The sequence below is a fragment of the Camelus dromedarius genome, chromosome 6 (genome assembly GCF_036321535.1).
Source record: "Camelus dromedarius isolate mCamDro1 chromosome 6, mCamDro1.pat, whole genome shotgun sequence".
NCBI lineage: Eukaryota > Metazoa > Chordata > Mammalia > Artiodactyla > Camelidae > Camelus > Camelus dromedarius.
In genome coordinates this window covers 51,084,800-51,108,683 of record NC_087441.1, presented here as the reverse complement: position 1 = coordinate 51,108,683, position 23,884 = coordinate 51,084,800, and the positions used below count along the sequence as shown (strand labels likewise).

Below are 23,884 nucleotides of genomic sequence, written 5' to 3'. Positions count from 1 at the left end.
TTATCACTTAACTACCATTTATTTCTATTTTTGTGCTTGATTTAGCTCCTCTGTGAGTCTGCAATCATCCAACATTACATGACAGGCACTAGGGATATTGCAGTGGGTGAGCGCAGCCTGCACTTGCCCCTGTGCTTACAGAGCTAATATCTAGTTACTGTGGTACCCGACTGGAGTCTAGGAACATGATGAACACAGAAGCTGCCATTCATTACATAAACAACCACAGGAAGGCACAACTAAGGAAAAAAAGGAAGAAAGGAAAGCATAATCTAAAAATTAACTGGGGTCTTCTCTCAAAGTTAGCAAATTCCTTGATTTAAAGACCATAATATTCCAAGTTTTTTCATTATTGGCCTATTGGCCTCAGGGTATCATCTCTAAATCCATCCTGTTGTTCAAAACCACCATGTATTTGTATGTTTCAGGCATTTATCTATGTTTTACTTTACTCAGTTCTCCTGCCAACTTCATCTGTGGAAATTCTGCAAACCTTTAAGGCCTAGTACTAATGATTCTTTTCCAATCTCTCCAGGGAAAATGATCACTCCCACAGAAACTCTGTTCATACTTGTGCCTTGTGTAATCTGGAGATGTAGACAGATCTCTCCACTGTTGTTAATAATTACTAGGACTAGTAATAAAAGATATGATGTATTAAGTGCATCCTATGTGCTAGGCCCAGTACTAGGTGCAGGCATAGTCATCTTACTATTAACAACACAGTTAGGGAGGTAATTCTATTAGTATTTTACAGAGGAGAAAATTGAAGCTCAGAGTTGTAACGTGCTACTCATTCAAGAGCAGAACAGAGAATTAACCTCAGATTTGATATTCCAAAGCCTACGTTCTTTCTACCAAGTTACATTCCCTCTTTGGGTGTTGCCTGAGGGCAAGTTTACATCTTACTAATTTTGAGGTCTCTTTTCATCTCCCATACCACTCTCCCTGCTATCACCCACAATCAGTGGGCACTGAATAAATGACTACTGAAATCCCAAAGTTAAAAATGGTCAGCTTTGTATACCAGAAATTGACATAACATTGTAAACTGATTATAACTCAATTAAAAATATATAAATAATAAATAAACAAATAAATCAGTCAACTTTGACAAAAAACATTTATTTTTAGCATATTTTTGAGCCAAGATATGAATTTAAAAGTTTATAAACCATAATAGGATATAAGAAGAGTTAATACTTTCACTGATGCCTTTTATTAGAATATGGGGTATGAAGCTAATTTCCAATTATTCAACTAGATAATTAATTTTCCTGGATAGTTTTATTTACATTTATTTGCAAACATTCCACTGATATTTAATAAACTAAAATTGCTACTGCTTAGTCTTTTGATACTATTGTAAAGCTATGAGTGTACAGTTGGCCCTTGAACGACACAAGTTTGAACTGGGCAGGTCCACTTACATGTGGACTTTCTTCAATAGTAAATACTGTTACAGGACTATATGATCCACAGCTAGTTGAATCCCACGCAGACCCGCTGATCCAGAGGAAACAAGCATGTAAAGGAACTGTGTACACGAAGGGCCGACTGTAAGGTATAGGTGTATTTATGATTGGGGGGAGGGGGAGGTCAGCACCCTTAACCCCCAAGTTGTTCAAAGGTCAACTGTATATTTTAATGCCATTGCAAAGTTCAAAATTTGGATTTTAAAAAGAAACAACTTATACAATGAGCTATTTTAAGAGCATCTTATAAAAAAATTCTCGACTTTGAAGTCAAAGGTATTTCCTAAACCAAAGGTACTTATTTAGATTTATAATGAATCAAATTACTTAAATTCATTAACCAAAATAATGTTCTACTGATAGACATGAATGAAGAAAGCATTTTTATATTTTATAATAGAAGATTTGATACTACTGTATTATTTTAAATTGAAGTATAGTTGATTTACAATGTGTTAGTTTCTGGTGTACAGCAACACTAATATAAATTATATCAATAAAACTATTACTATTAAAAACAGGACTAAAATAATAAATTTTAAAATTCTGTATTTTATTAATCATGAGTATAATAACTAGCATTTATTATCAGATATTCCTGCCAACCAACTGCATTACTAAAGAATATTTTTCAGTTTAAACAGACTGAGGTAGGGGGAGGGTATAGCTCAGTGGTAGAGTGTGTGCTTAACATACATGAGGTCCTGGGTTCAATTCCCAGTACCTCCTTTAAAAAAAAAAAAAAGAGACACCCGGTTAAAGGTCTATCAGATACACAAACTACCTCAAACAGGGTTAATTTATCTTGTCTTAGCTATATTAGAAAACTGTATAATTCACTGACTAGTCTTCATGCATTAAATTATGCAAATAAACCAAGGAAAGTAATGTAGGGTAGAGAGAAGTGGTTCCACAGCTCCAAGCTGTGTAATTAGATCTACACTTGGCAGTTCAGAGCCACCTCTGGACTCTTCACGCTGAGAATCTGCAGTACTTCTCAAGAAACCTAAGCTTTTAAAGTGATAAACAGATTCAGATTATCATTACTTAATTACATTTAGGGCATTACCCTGAATGTGAAATACATTCTTCATCAATTTCTCTGAAGGAATCATTTTAATATTTATCCGTTTCTATGTTTCAGTTGTAGGGAGCTTTAATTGTTACAGTTGGTTAAAAGAAATCCATAATATTTTACATCTTCTAAACCCTAAAAGTTACTTGTTACCAAAATGCACAATAATTAAAAAAGAGCAACCTTAGAGGACTTAGTGTCCTTATGTACCATGACAGCAAAAATATGTATCATCACATTTCTAGCTAAGCCCACCATAAAAAATATCATCAATCAGTTCACCATATATCGGACATCATACAATATCCTTAGAAGTGCAAGACAGTTATATTTCAGTATGGTCTCTAAAACATTAAGACCACAAAAAACAGAGAAAAAAGTAGAGTTTTTAAAACATAATTTAAAAATGGTAAGTATTTTGAATGCATGTATGTTTGCTATAAACTTTTTAACATAATTAAGAATGTTTTCTTAAGCATTAAGGGGCTGTGGAAAGGTGTACCTCCTGCTTTCTGGCTCAGCCCTAGCTCGCAGGGGTGGTACAGCATTTTCAGCTACAAGCTTGTCTTATCATATATGCAAATCCATTACTTCATCCTTGACTTGAGCAATGGAGGAGATTCATAGCTGCCTGGTGAACAAAAGACACTACATTTGAAAACTTCTAAGCTACCTCATTGAGCCAGTATATCCAATTAGGATTGTGCCTGGTATTCGAGGCCCATGAGGGAAAAGCTACAGGTTTGCTTAGTCCAATGTATACACGACGAAGCGGAAGACCAATTCCCACCTCTACATGAAAAGCTAAGCTGATAACTCCATAAGTGAAAGATCAGTCCACTTAGTATCACCATAAGAACAGAAACTACTAATCTTTATGTAAACTGTGAAAAGCTAATGCTGTAGGACAGTGGTTTAAAAACTTATTTTGGCTGTGGAATTCTTTTTTCACCAAACTCTTTTGCAGCTCGCCATATTAGAAAAAAGGCTGAAGCTATGTGAGTGGTCCTGAGAGACCCAAATTTCGTTTCTGACCCCCAGACAGCACACCTCCCCCAGCTGAAGGCCAGCACTTGCTGCAGCACTTCGGGGCACGCTGGAGCAGTCAGAAAATACCCGCTGTGACAGAACACCCCTCTAGTGGAAAGGAACTGCTCAGAACCGTATTTCCTTTTTATTAAAAATGGTTGAGAATTCTAAAAACTCAAATCTCTTTCATTCTTCTGGATATTTTGGGGAAAGAAACCAGTGGAAATATTCATTTAAGAAATAAAATACTTTCATTGGTTTCTAAATACTATTCTCTACCCCAGGTTTGCTTGTAGAAATGATTAATTAGAAATGATTAATTCCAATTCTGGGACAGGGGCATGTCCAAAGGACAAAGAAGTCAGCTTGAAGAGGCTCCCAACTGCCAAATTTGGGCTAATATAGTCATCAGAGTAAATAATATAATAATGGATTATGACCCTTTGAATAAAACAAGAATCTGAAGTCCACAGGAATAAGTGGGGAGAAAGGAAAAGCTCCTCCTTACATACAATGGAATGAAAGGAAGAATGGTGTTAGAAAATCACTAAAAGATGCTAAAATGAGTAAGTGAAAGTTTACTGTGAAATCTGTACATTTACATTTCATGTGTAATTACCTGATTAACCTTTCTCTCATCAGATTATAAGCAACACTAACGCAGAGTGTATCTTCCTGTTTCGTGTCTTCAACACAGTATCTGGCACACACTGGCTATTCAGTAAATACTTGCTAAATATTACCAGTATTGCCTTAGTTTAGTCTTAAAAACTACCTTCATTCTGCTTGATACCTAAAATTGGAGATTGATGACCCCCAAGCTACAAGGAAAGTGTAGTAGTTTCTATATTTGGCACTCTAACCACTGCAGCTCTTACCTTAACAAGACAAATAGACTACAGAAACAGATCCAAAGTTATGAGCCATTCTCAGTAATTTACAAGCTTATAAATCCAGAATTCTATTTCCATTTTAAATTTCAGTCTACATTACACATATTAAAAAAGTATAAGCATTACTGATTTAAAAAAGTTCATATAGACACACACATAAGCGAAACTTTCAAGGAATATTATATTGAAGTCAATCTACTTGTGAAGATTAATTTAATAATGAAGGAATTTAAAGATGAAGTTCTAAAAATCCAAGCACTGTGAATTCATGCTTTGTCAAAGATGTTCTCAGATATGACTGAGCCAATCTGACCCAAAGTACACTGCTCCTAGTTAGTCCCCATAGTACAAACATAGACCACCTTAATTTACTGGCGGACCTAGGTCAATCCAAAAAAAGACTGATAAGCCAGAATAAATAATATTTCAATACATAACAGCATCACACACAGAAAAATATTTTACTGACCCCCAAGACAGTCCAAGTTGCATTGACATTTGTTATTGACAGCCCCAAAATAGCAACATCTATTCTGTAGAGTAAATTAAGCAAGACCAGCTAGTCTATTACTATGCAAATAAAATTCATTAGTGAGCTAACAATTTCATTTCTACAGATGCCACTGGACTTGAAGGCCTATTATTATTCAACATTATAAGATGTTCTGGACTGAATCTAATTTCAGTAAAATAACAACATAAAAATGTATTTTTAAGATTTCTATCAGTATTTTTCACTTATTTTCTTGGACAATAATCACTACTTATAATTCCTAAACATCCAACTGTGCATTTAATATTCTCAAGTAACACATTTGAATAGATTCTCCCTAAAAGAATATGCTTTTTCTAAATTTACTTGAGAAGAAGTCCCACTAAGCCAATATACTCTCAATAAAATTTACTAGCTAGACTAGTTAAAACTGTACTGCTATAAAGGGAAAATCACAAAGTTGTAATTTCTCTTAGATTGGCTCTTAACTGTCTCCATGTTTTTAGGCTGCTCTCATTTGTGTTTACAAAATGAAAAACTCCACAAATCTGTATTGTACTCTTCAACTGACCCTTTTCACTGATGGGGAAAATAAAGTATGAGAAAGGAAAACAAGAAAAAAAAAAACCCCTCAATTTATCTATAAACCCAAGTTAGGATAGTTATACCACACTTAAAAGAAGAACTACATTGCCATTTACCATCCATTAAGCCATTTTAATTTATTTGGCCTTTCTCCATATCATTTCAAAAAAACAGTTCCAAGACAGAGAAAACCAAATACCAAAAAAAATTGAGATTGAAGTCCATGGAGAACAGGACATAAGAACTACTGAAGAGAGTACTAGGTAAGGGTAGAAAATTTTTTACAAAGCAGACAGCGCAGCAGACTACTATCCTACTGGGATGGTTTAGGAGAGTGTATGTCCTTTCAAGATACCTCTAGGTCTTGTTGGAAAAGAATCCTCTCAGAAGTTCTTGGGGATTATACATGGTCAGGGCCTTCTGAGCGGTGGAAATGAAATGCTCTAGTGGCTGAGATGTCTCCACTCCCCTAGAGCCATTTCCTCCCATTCTATAGGTGATAAAGCCTTGAGACTCTTTTCTTATCACTCAAGGAGACATCTGCTTATATTCCGGAGTACAGGCCTCCTCCTCCTTCCTCAGGAGAGGATCTGCTCACATTCCAGAGTGAAAGAGAAGGTCTTTGGGCAGGTCAGTTGGTCTCCTTCTTTGTCTCCTCTCCTCTTCCTTTTCTTCTCTCTCCCATTTCCTCTCCCACTCCTCTCTCAATACCCCCACTTTCCCCACCAAAGGGAAGGATGTACCAGCAACAACTATGTAAGTTTCAAGTTTCATAATTTTGGAGCTTGACTCCTACTGTGCAACCCGCGTGTGCAGAGGTAACTGGTTCTTACCATGTTACTCTGCGAACCTAGAGAGGGGCAACCAACACCATGCTCTGTGAATAAATGTAAGGTCTGCTCCCTATCCTGGTGTCTCTTATTTCTGCTTGTGTGTGTGTGTGTGTGTGTGTGTGTGTGTGTGTGTGCGTGCGCACGCGCGCGTGCACATGCACAGTATACAATGAAGTTAGCCTGTGGCAAGCTAGCATGCAGGTAGAGTAACAGCTTACACCCGTCACAAGACTTAACAAGTCTCTGACTATATATCAGGAGCAGCCACTAATTTGATGAGTGCTGAACAGTTTGGAAATGTCCATTTTATTTGCCATAATATAGTTACAGCTGTATTTCCCAACTCCTCATTCATAAAATCAAGAAAAAGTGAGAAGATCTGAGCCTATTAGACTGTTCTCTTAAAAACAGAAACATATTTTACAATATTAACTATAGAAACATAGTTTCTTTCTTCCTATCCCTTCCCACTTAAATATGCTATGGCATCAAAAGATTGATAACAATACTAGCTACAGAAAAGACAGTAAAAGTTTGCAATGGTTCATTAAGTTTAAATATTCAACTCCTTTTTTTGCACTTTGAGCAAGTGCACAAATAGCTGTATCAGACTACCTTGGGACACAAAATTTTATGTACTGCTCTAACAAAAAAATACTGTTTGTTCAATTTCATCAAAAGATGGCTACAAAAGTGTAGTCAACAAACGCTTGTGGTGGTAACGAAACTCATCAAATATATCTACCAACTGCTCCTAAGTCCAAATATTAGCTAGAAACCAGTTAATAGAGATTCAATATATCATTTTCTAAAATAAAATAAATAGCTATCAAATTAACTTCTGACAATTTAATATAAAATATTCTGAATAGCTGTCTAGAGAATTTTCCGTGGTGTTATAAATGAAAAATGATTACAAGCAGTCAAACATTGTTTTAGCACTTTCCAATTCTATATTATTATTGTCATTTAAACAATATAACTAAAATAACAGTATAAAATAAACATGTATATAAATTAGGTTTTATTTTCAACAAAACTTTTCTTTTCCTGCAAAACATGCGTTTATACACTGGCTGCATACATAATACCCAATAGTTATAGTTGTTCTTATGCAAGACATTCTAGAGGTGTGAAACAAAACAAACTGAGAGGAAAATTATATAATAATATGGCAAAAAAACAAAGTAAGAGGGTAAAGCAACTTGTATTATCCCTACATTTTGCTATTTAAAATATGAACAGGGGCACCAAAGAAGACACAGAGAGTGAGAAAATGGATAGAAATGTGGATAGCTTCCATAAGGGAATTACACTGATCCAACATATAAAAACAGAGATAATATACAACTGTATAACAGATGAAGGGGATGAGATGAAATGGATGGAGCATAGGCTTTGCTTTCCAGGTTCAAATCTTTATATATGTTCCTTGCTGTTCAACCATGTATCTGATGTAAAGAAAACCAGTTTCAGGAAAATAAAACCACTTGTACTGCTTCCAATTTTATTCCAAGACTATGCACAGTATTATTTTTTTGATCTTTTGGCTAAAGATCTGTAGGTGTATGAGGATAGATCTAAACTTAGTTCATATCCTCAAAATTTCTAAACATCATTTTGGGACAAACTGTTCCATGTGTTCAATCAATTTCTGCCATAATTCCAGGAATCACTGACTACCAACTAACTTTAAAAAACTCAAATGCCTAAAGGTATGTACATACTTGTGTATGACTGTATGTACTAGGGAAAAACTGAATAGTTTCAGGGGTAAGGGTACTTGGGGTGAGGCAAGGTTAGAAGAAAGTTCATTAGCTTTTTCTTTTTACATGTTTACATGTTTGTGTTGATTCACTTGCTATAAGAGCTTGTAACTTCAGTAATGAAAATCCTCAAAGACTTAAGAAAAAAGTAATGTCAAGAGCAGTGAAGGAAAAATGCAATACTAATATTCCTTATCAAAAAGTATTCCTTTTGCCATTGGAGAGAACATTACAAGGTTAATAAAGAAACTGTTATATATACATAATTTCAAGAATATAATTGAGTACTCTAATGGTAGGCTATAGTTCAGAAAAATGGAACTTTTTCTCTGTTCTCTTAAAAATGTAAAATTTTTAAAGTGTTCAAAAGTTACTCCTCTAGGGCTTAATGAATAGAAATAAAAGAAAGAAATAATATATTAACTTAAAATAACTAGTGGCACAAATGATAGCTATATCATGAAAAATAGCTAAGTCAGATGGGTATTTTATTTTAGGAGAAAATGAGATAATTTAATACTTCTAACTTCTAACAAAAAAGACTATAACTAGATGAAATGATATTAAGAGTAAATGTATGTAATGAAACATTTTTAAGGAGAACACCAACATTCTTTCATTGATCTTTACAGACTACAGGGAGAAAAAAATTCCTTACTTAAGAAGGTAATCAAAGCAATCTTTGATGTCAGTCCACATCTCCAGGTTGTTCTCCCCTCAGTCTGGACATTCGGCTTACTGTGGAAATCATTATTATTTTTTTGATTTTCTTTGAAGCTGGCTACCCCTTAATCCTTTAAAAATAAGTTCAAACTTATGAAGACTACCACATCTCCCGTTCACTTACTGAGCACACACTATGTGAGCACCAACTGTGCTCCAGGTCCTGGGGAGGCTGTGATATATGATGAGGAGCAAAGTCAGAGATAGCCCCTTTCCTATGGGACTTACATCTTCCATTGAAAAGTGGCATTAATCAAAAACAGCCAGGAAAAATGTAAAACTATAGATGAAATTGGAAGAAGACATATGCTTGTTATTATGTAGTTCAAGACAGGGAGGTGAAAGAGTCAGGGAGGTTCAAAAAAAAAGGTTTCTCTAAGAAAGATGAAATCTGAAGGATTTAGTAGAGGACAAATAAGCAGAGAATAAGGAAGACTTTGTGAAGCAGAGGGAACAAAATTTATGCCAAAGCTAAGGAGTAAGTGGAAGAGTATCTCTATGATGAGGGTCTAAAAGAAGTCCAGGAAGATGGAAGTGAGAAATGAGGGAGAGACATGTATGTGATGAAGATTAAAGGCGGTAATGGCCAAACAATACAGGGACCCCTGAGCCCTTTTAAAGGAGCTTTAAGTATTCATGTGTTGTTCTGAAGCTATATTTTGAAAGGATCATTCTAGCTACCCTGCAGTATACAGAACAGTGGGAGGAAGGCCAGAATGGATGCAGGAAGGGCAGTTAAGAGATAGCTGGAGCAGTCCATGGATGACATGACGGTTGCTTGGACTAGGTGGTAGAGATAATAATGCAAAAGGAGGAGGAGGTAGAAAGAAATGCACAGATTTGAGAGACCCCTAGATTAAATGGACAGGCTTTAATGAGGGATTAGAAATGAGAACACAGGAGAGAGTTGACAAGGGTGACTTTTAGCTTTTGGGCTTATGGAACTAAATCTATAGTCATGACATTTACTGAACCAAAGAATAATGGATGAAATACCACTGGTTTAGAGGGAAAATTATCTAGTTGGTTTGGACATAATACACTCGTGACACCCAAGAGGAGAGGCCAGTCAGGATAACATGGGTCTAAAAGCTCAGAGAAGAGATCTGGGTTGGGAACATAAATATATGGGTTATTCCTATAAAGGTCATAGCTGAGATGGAATGATACAAGAAAGAGTGCTAAATTTTAAAAGGGTCGAGGAATAAGTCAGGTAAAGAAGGAAAAAGCTACAAAGAAAGAAAAAGAATGCCAAAAGAGGTTAGAAGACAGAGGAAAACAAGGAGAGTTTTATGTCACAAGAGCCAGAAAAGAAAGGCACAAAGGAAAAATCAGCATGTTCCCCTACTTCCACTTCTGCAGCTTCTCTGTAATCTGATTAATTTATTCTCATAAGGGAGAGTAAAAGGGAGTTTTGCCTTAAAAATGTTTTTTAAATTAAAGATGTATCAAATTTTGCTTTGCCTTAATATGTAGCTAAAACCCTCTCTGGCTTTCGTGTTTGGAAGGGGAACAGCAGAAGGCCTAGGCTGACAATGTTTTCCAAGTTTCTGAACTAGGCATGACTGAAATATGCAGCACAGTGATCACAGGATCAAACCAGCAGCTGACAGTGCTAAGAAATTATTGCTCCCGAGCTACACTGTCCAATTTAAAATTTTTGACTGCTAAATATATAATTATAATTAAATTTTCTTTGATGAATTTTCATTATGTCGTAACAGAAATTCTTTCTATGATGGCAACACCCTGTTTTGGCCTTCACTTTAATTAAATGCTGTACACAGATACACTAAAATCTTACATAGAGAGACGATAAAAAAAAGTTGTAAGCAAACACTATTAATACTGATTAAAAAGTAAAATAGAGAACCCAACAGGACTAAAAACCAGTTTTTGCCTGTGAAATAAGGAGGGATAATAAAATTTCAATTTGAGAAAAGATTCATCAGAGCTTTTTTCTGGTGGGTGGGGAGGGCCCTTTTTTTTTTTTTTTTCCCAAAAGTAGAGTTTTAGTGAATGCTTCCTTTAGATTTTCTTGTAGTTAAAAACAAGAAATATTTCTTTATAAGTGCCATCTTTAGCAGCAGAGATGAAGGAGAAATATCTTTAATTTTCATCCTAGTAATTGTTAAAATGTCTCCCTTTTAAGAATCTTGCTCTTATATTCATTTGGGAATATATCTTAATTTTAGGGAAGGGGACGAGAAAGAAGCACTCAAATAACTTACCAATAAAATCATGTTAGACAAGTTTATGACAGAAACGTTAGTATCAAAAATTAGATTTGCTTGAATCTGGAGGAAGAAAAATTTTTAGGCAAAAGGGCCAAAAGAAAGTTACAGTATTAAAGTTAGCATGGTAAAATTTCTTTCATTTGTACATAATTACTTTTACATAAACTAAAAAGCAACCCTAAGAAACAAAAAGAATTCCCTTCAGATAGTAATAAGTCAAATAAATCCATAACTATTAGTCGATTTTTAAAGGTGGCTTCTTATTAGAAACAGAAACATCTACTAAAAACCTACGAACAATGAAGAAAGAGAAGAGACATTCATTTGAAAAAAGAAAAGCTGATGTTTAGCATTAATCCAAGGTTGAAGATGATATTTTTTTCCCTTTAACACTGCAAAACCTTTTATCCTTGAAACTGGAGGTAGATTTTTGAGTCAGAAGCTATTGATTAAAGATCTTGACATTTTGATAATGTAAAAGAAGAACAAGTTAACTTCTAAATATGCCATCTCTCTGAGGCAGTTTCTAATTCTTTTCCTATCACTGTAACAAAGTTTGTATAACAAGAAAAATCTCAACAGGGTTAAGGCATCAATTATTTTCCCATTCTGTGAGTTACACAGGAGGAGGGGAATTATTAACAGGAATGATAAAGCTGTACTTGCATTTGGTAACGCAAAGAGAAGCTTACAAATGAGACGTCTCATTAGTTTGAGCAGATGTATCAGAATTAAAGGCTGAATCGCCAACTTTTAATTTCCCAAAAGCCAAGAAGAGCTTGAAGTCTTGCAGAGTATGACTGTTGAAAAGTCAACATGAAAAGATTTTCTCCATCTGTCATCACACATGCTTGAGTGGAACACAACTGCCTCCTACTGATTTTAATGCTTTTAAGACAAAGCCGCACATGAAATCTATTAAGTACGTGAACACACAAGTTTCGATGATTGGTACATTGAAACCCATGTAATAGTATGATCAGAGAGTATCAGCATGGCTTTTGAACACAAAACTTGCTCTATTTTAATTTAATCTAAATAGAGAGAAACAATTAATTCATTTTTATATGTAAGAGGAAACTGTTAACTGTTAGCATGAAAAGTATTTATTTGCCTGAGAGTTACAGTTCTTTTTTTTTTTTTTAATGGACACATATTTCAGTCTTCTTAGTAATGATCTGAAAAGTAGCTGCTGTGATAAAATTAAACTATTTAGGGAAACCACAACTACAGAGAAAATCCAAAATACTAAACAACCTGAAGGAAAACAAATAAATGAAATCAAGGAAGAATTTTTAAACTACTTGGTGGGGATAAGGGGGCATGAGGAGGTAGCAAGGAAAATTCAATTTGTTTTCCTGGACTAGAATAGAATGACTTATAATTTCTCACTACTATACACTAACTGCTGAGATATATTTAAAGGTCAACAAAATAAAGCTGATGTTTGTGAGGTACACAGCCCCACAAAAAATAACTTAAGTTTCTTATAGGAAAAGCATGGTTACTGAACATGTACAATGCACTTATGTGCAGTTAGTTATAATTATGACTGAATTCCAGAAGCAAAGCTCTCTATTTGTCTGTGTGTTTCTGTCTTTATCTCTGTTTTTCTCTCTCCACAAACACACACACAATTTACTGTACTTTTATGTGTACAGCAAAACATTTATACAGTAGAGTCTCTTAAAATGAAGCACATATAGTTAGACCTTTCAGCCATTAGAGTTTGGCAGAATACTATAATTGAAGATGTAATCTGACTTATTTTTTTGAATAAGGCAAAAGATTGTTGAATTATCTATTCTTCATTTTCTGACAGACATATACACACAAATTCATTTGTTGAAATTTATCACTTGAAAACTTATATGAAGACAATTCGTGACTGGGATAACATTATATTCAACTTGAATTATGAGGGGGAAAAACACAACTTAGAAACTCTATGCTATTGGGCAGCTCTTTGCTAACCTTCTAATAAAAGGAGAGAACTACACCTTAGTGGAGGTATTTCCTCAAAGAGATAAAAAAGAGAAAACTAATCCAGTGAGGGGTTATAAGCCCCTGAAAACAAACTCCCACATGGGCCTCAATAATCAAAGACCAGTGGGAAGTAGCAATTCTCATGTGATGGATTAAATCAAAGATTGCTAGCCTTGTTGAAACAGGTATCTACCTCAGCTTCCAAAATCAAAATGTGTAATAGTCCTCCTTTCCAAGTATCCACACTGCAATTTTAGTTCTGGACATGTTACAAAGGCAATCAGCAGAAGCTGCCACTTAGCAAGCTAACTGAACTTACAGGCCAAACAGTACTTGGCAGAGCAACTTGCAAATAGAAGACTTAAACAGACAGAACGATTCCTTCGAAAAGACTGAAACAGAAAAAGATTTTAGTTTTGGGCAACTTTCCCAAAGTTACATACATAACACAGATAATTTTAAGAAATGAAAGAGATAGAGGTTTGTTTTCAAATTATGTTGTAAAATAGCTTTTTACTTGAGATAATTATATTAATGTAAAGGACGAAAATGCTGCCTTAACAACCCACTACTTACAATCTGAAGGTGCTGGCCTGGGCATTTGTAATACTAGTGATGCTAGAGGCAAATATCAACTGATGGGCTGTAGTCCTGATACATTTCATACTTCCCATCCCTCCCAACTCACTAAGGATGTTAAATTTTTGAAGATGAGCAATTCATCACAAAGAAACTACCACAGAGCTTCCATGTACCTGACACTCTACCAGGAACCTAACCAACAACATTTCCTTATAACCCAATCTTACTTAGTAGAACCCGTTCAAATGGAACACAAAACCTAAGGAAACAGCATTGAATAGAACACCCTGATTAAATTTTTTAAATATGATATCTTCAATCTAAGTTTTTATTTACACGTTATTGCTTCTATTTATGGTTCTGTCGTATTCTCAGATAGAGAAAATAAAGAAACCACAGGAATACTTAAGAAAAAAAGGTAAGAAATTAAGGGAATAGAATGCATTTTAAAAAATGGAAGGACATACACTAACAGAAACCATCTCTGAGTGGTAGAACTCACAAGTGATTTTTTCCCCTTCATTTTTGCTTTTTGGTGTTCCCAAGTGTTACATTTGTTTAAACTCTTATTATCCAGTCTCTTTTATATTAATCATATTTATATTAAACAGTGTAATGATATAGGGGCCAAAAACCACAGGTTCACATATGAAGAAAAAACATAGGGAAGAACAGGTCTTTCTAATCAAAAGTAAGTGCACACTTAAAGGAAAGCATGAATAATATATTATGTAAAGCATGAGTTTCTATAATCATGATTTAGAGGTAATTGTTGCTACTTAAGAAAAAATTTCACTGGTAAGACACCAAACTGTTTTATATGCCTTAAAATTGTAAAACAAATTCAAAGTGGCAAACATAGATCAGATCATAACTTTACATCAAACTACATTAATAAAACTATTCAGAAGAACATGGTATATGTTTATAAAACCCTTTGTAGGTCTGCTATGACAAAGAAATGTTATAATGCATTTGGAATGCAGTACAGGATCATGTGGCAAGACCACAAAATGTGGCCGTTTGTGCCATAATCCTATTTTAGGGAATTTATCCTAAGTAAACATTTTCAACAGAAAAAATAATAGGCAGAAAGATGATCACTACGTCAACACTATCTTTAATAACAGAAAGTTGCAAACATTTAAAGCATTCAATAATGAGAGGAACAGCCAACGTCAGCTTAATGGCAAAGGGGCAATGTAAAGCCCTGAAGATGCTGTGGGCTTCATCAACACAGATGTGTATTTCAATCCTGGTGCGACCCTTTACTAGTTGTGTGACCTTAGGAGGCTGCTTAACATGTCTTAGGTTCATTTTCTTTTTTAACAAAAGAAGATAATGCTTAGGTCAGAGGATGGTGAAGATTAGAAGTCTGAAGTGACTTACATAGCATCTGAAACTTAGAACCTGACTAAAAATTCTCTTTTCTCTTTTATAGGCATTAAAATTGTGAAGACCATGTAGAAACAATAAAAAACATTTAGTATTCATTAAGGAAAACAGTGACTATAAATCTGCATATACAGTGTAATTATAATTTAGCAATGGACTGTAACTAATAATTAAAATTAAGTTTATGTTAGAATACTAATTTAGATCTTCTAGAATTATTTATTTTATCAAAAATTCAAAAATAAACAAGTGCTGAAAATAGGAAAAAAGCTTGAATGAGCAAATTAAAAGCTACATGTGCAAATGGATAAAAAAAGGACTAGTGGAATATGTATAAAATTACAGTAACAATGTTAAAAATAGTAACATAACTGGAATTATGAAAATTTTCCTTAATATTGCTATTTTATTTTCACAGTTAAAAAAGTAAAGAGATATGTAGGTATTTCTAGAGAACTGAAGAAAAGTATTATGGAAAACAAACATCATTAATAATCATTGAAACAGAAACTGGGAGACCTGCAGCCTAAACCTTACTTACCAGGGTACAGAGCCTGAAGACGACTGTGGTTATCCTGCTCTAATTCTTGTTTGGAAAGTGGGACATAAGCACAGATCTGGACTGATGCCAAAGAGTTTCAGTGGGCCCTTAAACTGTAACCACACTTACACAATCACCCAGAGTGCATTTTTAGCCAGGAAAAAGTGCAGAGGAAGGAGACAGCTTGATGGTCATGCATCCTTAAAAGGCTGGCAATGGTAGATGCCATGACATGCACACAAAAGGTGGGGAGGTAACGCTCGTGTACAACTTCTGCCTCAGCTTTGTAGGCTCTCCATTGCCGTGTTCTTCCTGCCTTAAAGCAGTAAGCCCTGATGACCTGAAGTCTCCCCTGGGGTTTCCCAACCTAGTCTGTCCTTTCTAAACAGGAACCTGTGCTGCGAACCTAGCTCTGCATCCCAGTTTTGTCCTGTCTGAATTTACTACCACAAGTGCCTGCCCTATGGCAGTTTCCATTTTGAAAAGTAATGTGGTGAATGGATTCACACTAAGAATGAAAAGACTGGCAATAAGATCTAATCTCTACTGACAAAACACTCCTAGCCAGCATTTGAACTTTATAAATCATGATTTCTAGAGGGACAAGTTAACCCTTGTAACAGTGAGAGAACTCTGCCAGAAAAAGAAGGGAATATAATCTTCCTAGGATCTTTTAAATTACATTTACTTGGACTTCCACCTACCTACAATAGAAGATACAACTGCTACTTTTCCTAATATTTAGGGATACGGCTGTATTCTATTTTTTAAATAAGTATTTTATAATGTAAGACTATATGGAAGAAAGACTGAAGTAGTTTAATAAATGTTGACCCTACAATTACACTCCTTGGTGTTTACCCAAAGGAGCTGAAAACTTGTGTCCGCATAAAAGCTGTACACAACTACTATGTGGTACATTCAGACGGTGAATACTACTCAGTCATTAGAAAGAATAAGCGATCAAGCTATGAAAGGACAGGGAGGTACCTCAAATACATATTGTGAAAGTAAGCAATCTGAAAAGGCTATATGCTGTATGATTCCCACTATAAGACAATCTGGAATAAGCAAAACTATAGAGATAGTGAAAAGATCAGTGGTAACCAGTGGTTAAGGGGAAGAAAGGATGAACAGGTTGAGCACAGAGGAATTTCAGGGCAGTGAAATTTTTCCACAAGACACTATAACAGTGGATACATGTCATTACACATCTGTTCAAACCCATAGAATGTACAACACTAAGAGTGAACTCCAATGTAAACTATAGACTCTAGGTAATATTGACATGTCAACACAGGCTCATAGATGGAAACAAATGTATCACACTGATGCAGGATGTTGATGGTGGAGGAAGCTCTGCATGTGTGGGGACAGAGGGTGTATACAAACTCTTTAAACTTTCTGCTCAATTTTACTGTGAACCCAAAACTGCTCTAAAAAATAAAGTCTATTTTTTTAAAAGTAATGGAGAAAACATTGAAATATTTACTGAATATTTCCAATATAGCATATACAAACAGATTTTATAGATTCCAGAGCTAAATTCCTTAGCTAATAATATAGTTTATATCTTCTGTAATATAAAAGTTGGAAAAAATGCCCATGGTGGTAGGTAATATCTACCTAGTTACACTGAATTTATCCTGTTCTTTCACAAAGAAGGTACAAACATTGGTTATGCAGCATATTGCATTAAGATTTCCTATCAAATGCTGCCAAAAGTTTCTCAAGATAGCATTTTAGGATGATCACTTACTTCAAACAAATCTCATAAGGAAACCTAGACCAAAGGTTGTCAAACTATAGCCTCCAAGTCGAATACATCTGCTGCCTGCTCTTGCAAATAAATTTTAATAAGACCATAGCCATGCCTGGTTGTTCAGATATTATCCATGGCTGCTTTCATGCTACAACAGCACAGTTGAGTAGCTGCAAAAGAGAACATAAGGCCCACAAAGTCTAAAATATTTACTATCTTGACCCTTTACAGAAAAGTTTTCTGGCTCCTAACCAAGAACAAATAGGTGGTATGAGGTAATATTTAGATTTTAAAAAGAATATTGGGCTTTTACATTTCTTTATTTGTACATGATAAATAATGCAAACCACAAAGCAGTTTTCTAATGAGGGTCAAAGAGGGATACAAAATAAATCCAAATAAAGTGATGTAAGACAATGGTTAGCCAAGATGCTACACTCATATGGCCTGGATTTGCCAGTGCACTAAGAAAATAAGGATAATAGCGCCTACTTCAGGGGCTGCTGAGAAATTCAATGACATAATAAATATAATTTTAGCAGCTTCAGATATTTACTGATCACTAAGAAAGGTAAGTCACTAATATTTTCATACAATTTAATCATGATTTCTTTTCCTTAAAAGTTATTCTTAAAACTAAAGACATTTTCTCTAGGTTATAATTCTAAAACTATGACTTAAAGGAGGGCAAAATGCATCAAGAATGCTAAGTGAGCAGTGTTCTATGCTTTCAATTCTAATTCATCTTTGATTTGTTTTGTATATTGGGGCTCCAAACAAGATTTAGTTTGAAAAAAAAAAGATTTCATTGATCTTAAAATAAATTTAAAAACCAAAGTACCAGAAAATATTTCATTTTACATGTCAGAGAAGGCTAACAACATAGGAAAAAAAACCTCATTGTAAAATAAAGTGATCAAAGAACCAAATACAATTGGGCAATAGTTAACTTTTATGTGAGTAATTATTATCATTCTACTTTTTATTAACAATCCTGATTGAAACATTTTGAACTCTGGAATTTAAAAGGGCTTAATTTCCAAACAACATGAAACTTTATTATACACATTTTAATTGCTACTATTTCAATTAAAAAAAACCAGTAAGAATAAAATAACATTCAAATTATTTACATTCTGTAAAAAAAAATTAAGTAAAAATTTTGAGATATGAGATAAGGTTGGTGCTTTCAAAACAACAAAACAAAGCAAAAAAACCTGAAACATAAAGGATGAAATCCTTCTCTCATCTATTTAATAAAAATGGCAAAGAAACAGCATGATCTATCAGTATTGGAATGATAAAATATTATCTATGAATATTTCATGCTTTATATGGCTACCCATTGGGCAAAAAATTACTAAAATAGAAACCCCATGAGTCATTATCTCAGAATTTAAGAAAATTTTTAAAAGCATAAAAATCAATAACTTTAATTACTAAGCATTCTCTAAAAATAAGATAAAATAAAGTATACCTGGTGTCCAGCCTTCACTTGCTTCAGAACACTTTCATAACATACTTCATCCATATTATTCAACTGTTGTACCTTAAGGTTTTTAAAAATGAAAAATATCAAATGAAGCAATTATAAACTTCTTAACAACAAACAAAACTTTACCAATTACGATGCATCTCCTTTTACTTTCAGACTAGCTAGAATGCAGAAACAACAAATGCAATATAAATATCTAAAATATAACAACCCAATAAGAAATAAACACAATGTAATTTAAAAATACAAATAAAATACCTCATGCAATACTTTCAGAGTATTAACTTTATAAGAGTGCCAAGTTTTTTAAAGACAGTGATTTTAAGAATAAAATACTAGTTACAGATATGTTAAAAATAACTTTAAAGTTCTCTTCACCACTTTCTCCCAAGAAGCTCATTCTTCAGGCTGCTTTTCCTCTATTTTGTTCTATAAAACTATAGAGATTTCCTGTGTGATTCTCAAAATCACCAAAATACTACCAGTAGAATGCCATGGCATATGAAGTTCTAATCTAAGGAAACACACTATTTCTTCAATGTATATGAAAAAGGGTAGGCAGATATTTTTCTACAGAAACATTTTTTAGATTAATTGGAAATTTAATATCAAATTCATGAATTTAAAAAAGGTCTCATTTTCCCTATTAATGATAAGACAGCTTTCAACCAAAAAGTCAAGTTGGTTACCTCAAAGGAGGAGGCATGTGACCCTGACTGTATCTCTCTAACATTTATTAAGAATGAAAAAGAATATGAAAATGAATACATATATGTGTTACTGAAATATGCTGTACACCAGAAATTGACACACTGTAACTGACTATACTTCAATTAAATAAAGAAAAGAGTTTGGAGGGGATAAAAATATTATGTGTCAGAAATGACTATGATTTAGATTATTTATTTCAATAAAGTAAATATTTTTAACATTCTGGAACTCTTATGACTTATAGTGATTATGTAGGATGAGATAATCACTAGATAATTTACTCCCCATTAATGATTAAAAAAAACAACTCCTCTAAACAAAGCCCTTAATTTTTTTCTGTGAATTTTGGATTGAGTTCTGGCCAAAGCCATTATTTCAAATTAGACACATCAGGGACACCATTTTCCCATATTCTTCTACAATTGAATCACATCATGAGCTTCCAAATGAAACTCTCAGAAACCTGCAAGGATCTCTTATTATAAGAAATGACAATTTAACAATGGTTAGAAAATATTAAACAACACCCTGAGAAAATACATAATGGTTACCAACTGTATGTGTCAGCTGAGTATAAAAATAATATATTCTAATAAGACAAAAATCCACATATATAACTAATATATAATTTACTATTTATACTATGTAAGACTTGTAAGTTTTTAAAAATTTTGCCAAATTTCTAAACTTTCAAAATAATTATGACAGTTCAACATCTCATACTATCCCCTTTATGATTATAATGTTAACACACTGCAGTGAAAAATACTTTGAATTTAATTAGCTTGAAGTGATTTACCAATTTCTATGATGAAATTAAAAGAAAATAAGTTTTTAAGTTGGCTGACAAGCATCTGAAAACATTTTCTTCTCTATCTTTCTGTGATAACCATCTCCTATCAATTTAAATTATAAGTTGAAAAAGTAATTTAATACTATAAACAGCTCTACAACTGTCCTAATGATATAGTAAAATAAATAATCAAATATATTTGATTTGATGACATAGTAAGATATGATTAAAAAAACAAGTAGCAAGTAATACTGATAAGCACTAAAACAATGAAGATACAAGACACATATCAACTATTATCATATCATGAGCTATCCTTTTTGTGTATACATTTGAAATGGCTCCCCATGATTCTAAAGATATCTTACTTTAATTCCATGCAGATGGCGCATATTAACTGTAGGTAAAAATGGCCCTATTTTACTAATAAAATCGCTTTTACACATAATGTAATATAATATATTTAAGACCAAGGTTGACCTGGTCTAACACATGATACTACCTTGTTTTCTTTTATTAAAAGGTCATATGGCCTGTGAATCTTCTCCTAAGGCTATTTTTTTTTCCACAGGGGGGAAAAGTGTCAGTAAACAGAATGATAAATGTATGAATTTTAAGCAAAGTAAAGTATTCCTTCATGGTATTATAAAGGCTTGTAATAAGCACCATAATAGTGCAAATGGTACATGGTAACACCATTTAAGGTACTAGATTAACAAACTTTTTAAAACACTGCAAAGAATTTTAGAAATGCTGCCTATGTATGTAATTAATATGACAATTATAAAACATTATAAGTTAAATAGGGTACCTCCCTTAATAGCTCCTATCATGAAATTATTTTTCAATTGTATGTAAGGCATTATTTATTTTAGATGAATAATATATCAAAATATATATATTATTGATTTAATGAAAGCTTTTTATTATTTCACACTGACTCTCAACTATATGAAAATAACTTTTTGAAACACATTCTTATATAAACCTGTATTCTCAGATGAGAATACAAAATATACACTGATTACCGCAATGCAAACTATTTCAAGCAACTTTTTAGAACAGGAGATACTCTACTACATATAGTAGAGGAAGTGTGCTTGACTTTTTTCCTAGGTTGTCATATTTGTAACATGATCCAAATGGTCTTCTGGAGTTTCTAATCTCAAACAAGGGTTAACCAATACATGAACAGAAATATTTCTAGAAGAGAAAAGTATAATTTTTAAGATGAATATTTACCTTATTTGCACTTTTAACCCCCAGAAATGTCTGTCCAAGAGGAACAGGTCGAAAACGGCCATCAAAGTAGAAAAGTCCAATGCAGGGATTGACGTGTAAAAACGTAGCAACATCAAGGTAGTTGGGTAAGGTTGCAGAGAGCCCAAGAATTCTTATCATACTCTGTGTGGATTCAACCTATAGGGGTTATTTTAATTAATATATGAGATAGATTTAACCCATCTTGATTTTTAGTAAGTTTAAAATAAATTTTAGTAAGTATAAAGTATGAAATATTCACAATAAGATCACTGAAGAAGTAGAGAATAACAACACATATTCTAAAAGACAGATAATATTAAAGAAAACTGGCATAAACCTGGCATGTGGGATAATATAAAATGATTAAAAATGTAATTTTAGATTCCTAAACTGAAAAATCCTATTAGTTAAATAGTTTCATTTTGTTGTTTTCCCCCTAAAAATGTAACAAGGTGAGTGATGTGTGTTAGGTGTTAGTGTAAGTTTTACCAATTTATAATTTCATATGTTAAAAATATATGTTCTTTACTCTGAAATTCAAGAATTTCAAATTCATTTTAAACACAAAAGTTTGAAATAATTAAGTTAGATACTTTTAGTGTTTCACAAATTTAAATTTAAAATGATATAGTGTATAAGGGAGAGTTTGTGTGGAACAATAACCAAAACTTCAGGGAAAAAAAATCACAAACTACTCAAAGAATATCTTAAGCTGCATTATTAGTGTTCATTGATGTAGTGGAAAGTTCTAATTTTGTTGCTGAACACTGCTGATAACATTGATTAATTTGTTCACCAATCATTAATTTAGGTCTTAATGATGGGCTCGGTGCCTGGAGAGCAGGGGCTTAGAGTCTGTATGTAAAAATCACAAAAAACACTGATGGGTCCTATTAATAGAAGCACCGTCTAAAAACTGTGAGAACAATGGAGGGAGATCACTAATGAAACTTGGGTAAGTCAGGGAAGGCATGCAGTGATGGCTGTTGGTGTTCTGAGAGAACAGCAGCTGGGCAGGTGGCCAGGAAGAGTGATGTGTAGGGTATTGACTTAGCAACACTGGTAGAATGAGCCAGAGGAAGGTGACAGCAGACATGGCTAGAAATGTAGAAATGATGAGAGCGCTCGCTTGCCAAGGAGCTTACCCATTTTACTGTTGCTGAGTACACAGTAGTACTCCATTCCCTCTCTTATATTTTCATGATGAAAGTTTATAGTATTCTTACCTTTTTACATTTCTACACATTTTGTGAAAGTTCTTTATCTTTTCTAATTCTGTTTTTCCATGGGTTCTCTACTTACTTGTGATTAGATTTGTTAGACGTTTCTTCATCTTAGTTTTCTTTTTAAACTAACTCTTAGAAGTATTTTTATAGAAGGATTCTAGCTACTAAAGCTAAGTCTACTGTTTTCCCATTTTATATTTGTTTCCAGCTTTATAATTTTTCTATTTTTTTATTATTCAAGTTCTCTAAATTAACAATATAGGAAGGTAGCATTTGCCAAAAGAAAGTATTACTTTAATCACATACAAACGTCCATTTTAAATGAGGATATGAAATGCTGCTAAGAGGAATAACGTATGTGTGATCACTGTAACACAGTCCAGGACCATTCACATCTAATCCCTAGGGGTTCTGCAGAAGTATGAGGGGCATTTTGCAGCACAGGGTCCCTATGATATGTCTTCTCTGTATCTTCAAATCCCATCTGCTTTCATATTTTTATATACTAGGTTTCCATGTAAAAGTCTGATTTAAAAAAGGATTTCTTACCTGAGAAAAAGTTTGCAAACCTTTGATGTGATTTTTTAAAGTACACAGGACTTGGGATGAGTTTGACAAGTTTATTAACCTAAGACTAAACTCCCTTATGAGAGAATGCATATAAAAAATTTTCAGTCTTTAACAAAAGGCTATACAATATTATTATTTTTTTAAAGTCTAGGAATGCTTAAGTCATTCTCACCTTCTTGCTATCATAAGTAAAATAAAGGGATTCACAGGACACATTTACCTGGGTAAGTAGTTTAATTATTTCTTTACTTTTTATGTACCTCTTATTTACATTCAATTTTAGTAAAAACTTGCTTGCATCATGCTGGTACCTTCAACTTATTATACCTAAGTGAGCAGTTCCCATTGCTGGATTTCTCCTTGGATATTTTGATACAGTGCACACATGGGTCAGGGCCTGAGTGTACTCCCTGACACAAACATTGCCATGTTGCCTACAGGCACTGAAAGA

The 23,884-nt window shown here is 33.7% G+C and overlaps 1 protein-coding gene across 3 annotated transcripts in view; it reads right to left on the bottom strand.

Moving 5' to 3' along the window:
* The window catches only part of ASCC3 (activating signal cointegrator 1 complex subunit 3), a 302,695-nt gene that overhangs the window by 143,549 nt on the left and 135,262 nt on the right, over window positions 1–23,884 (bottom strand). For all 3 annotated transcript variants that reach the window (XM_010989648.3, XM_031456078.2, XM_064486823.1), the window contains 2 exons: window positions 21,617–21,793; window positions 18,853–18,924 (listed from right to left, as the gene is read on the bottom strand). In XM_010989648.3, coding sequence (XP_010987950.2) covers window positions 18,853–18,924; window positions 21,617–21,793 — 249 coding nt within the window. The remainder of the gene's footprint in view (window positions 1–18,852; window positions 18,925–21,616; window positions 21,794–23,884) is intronic.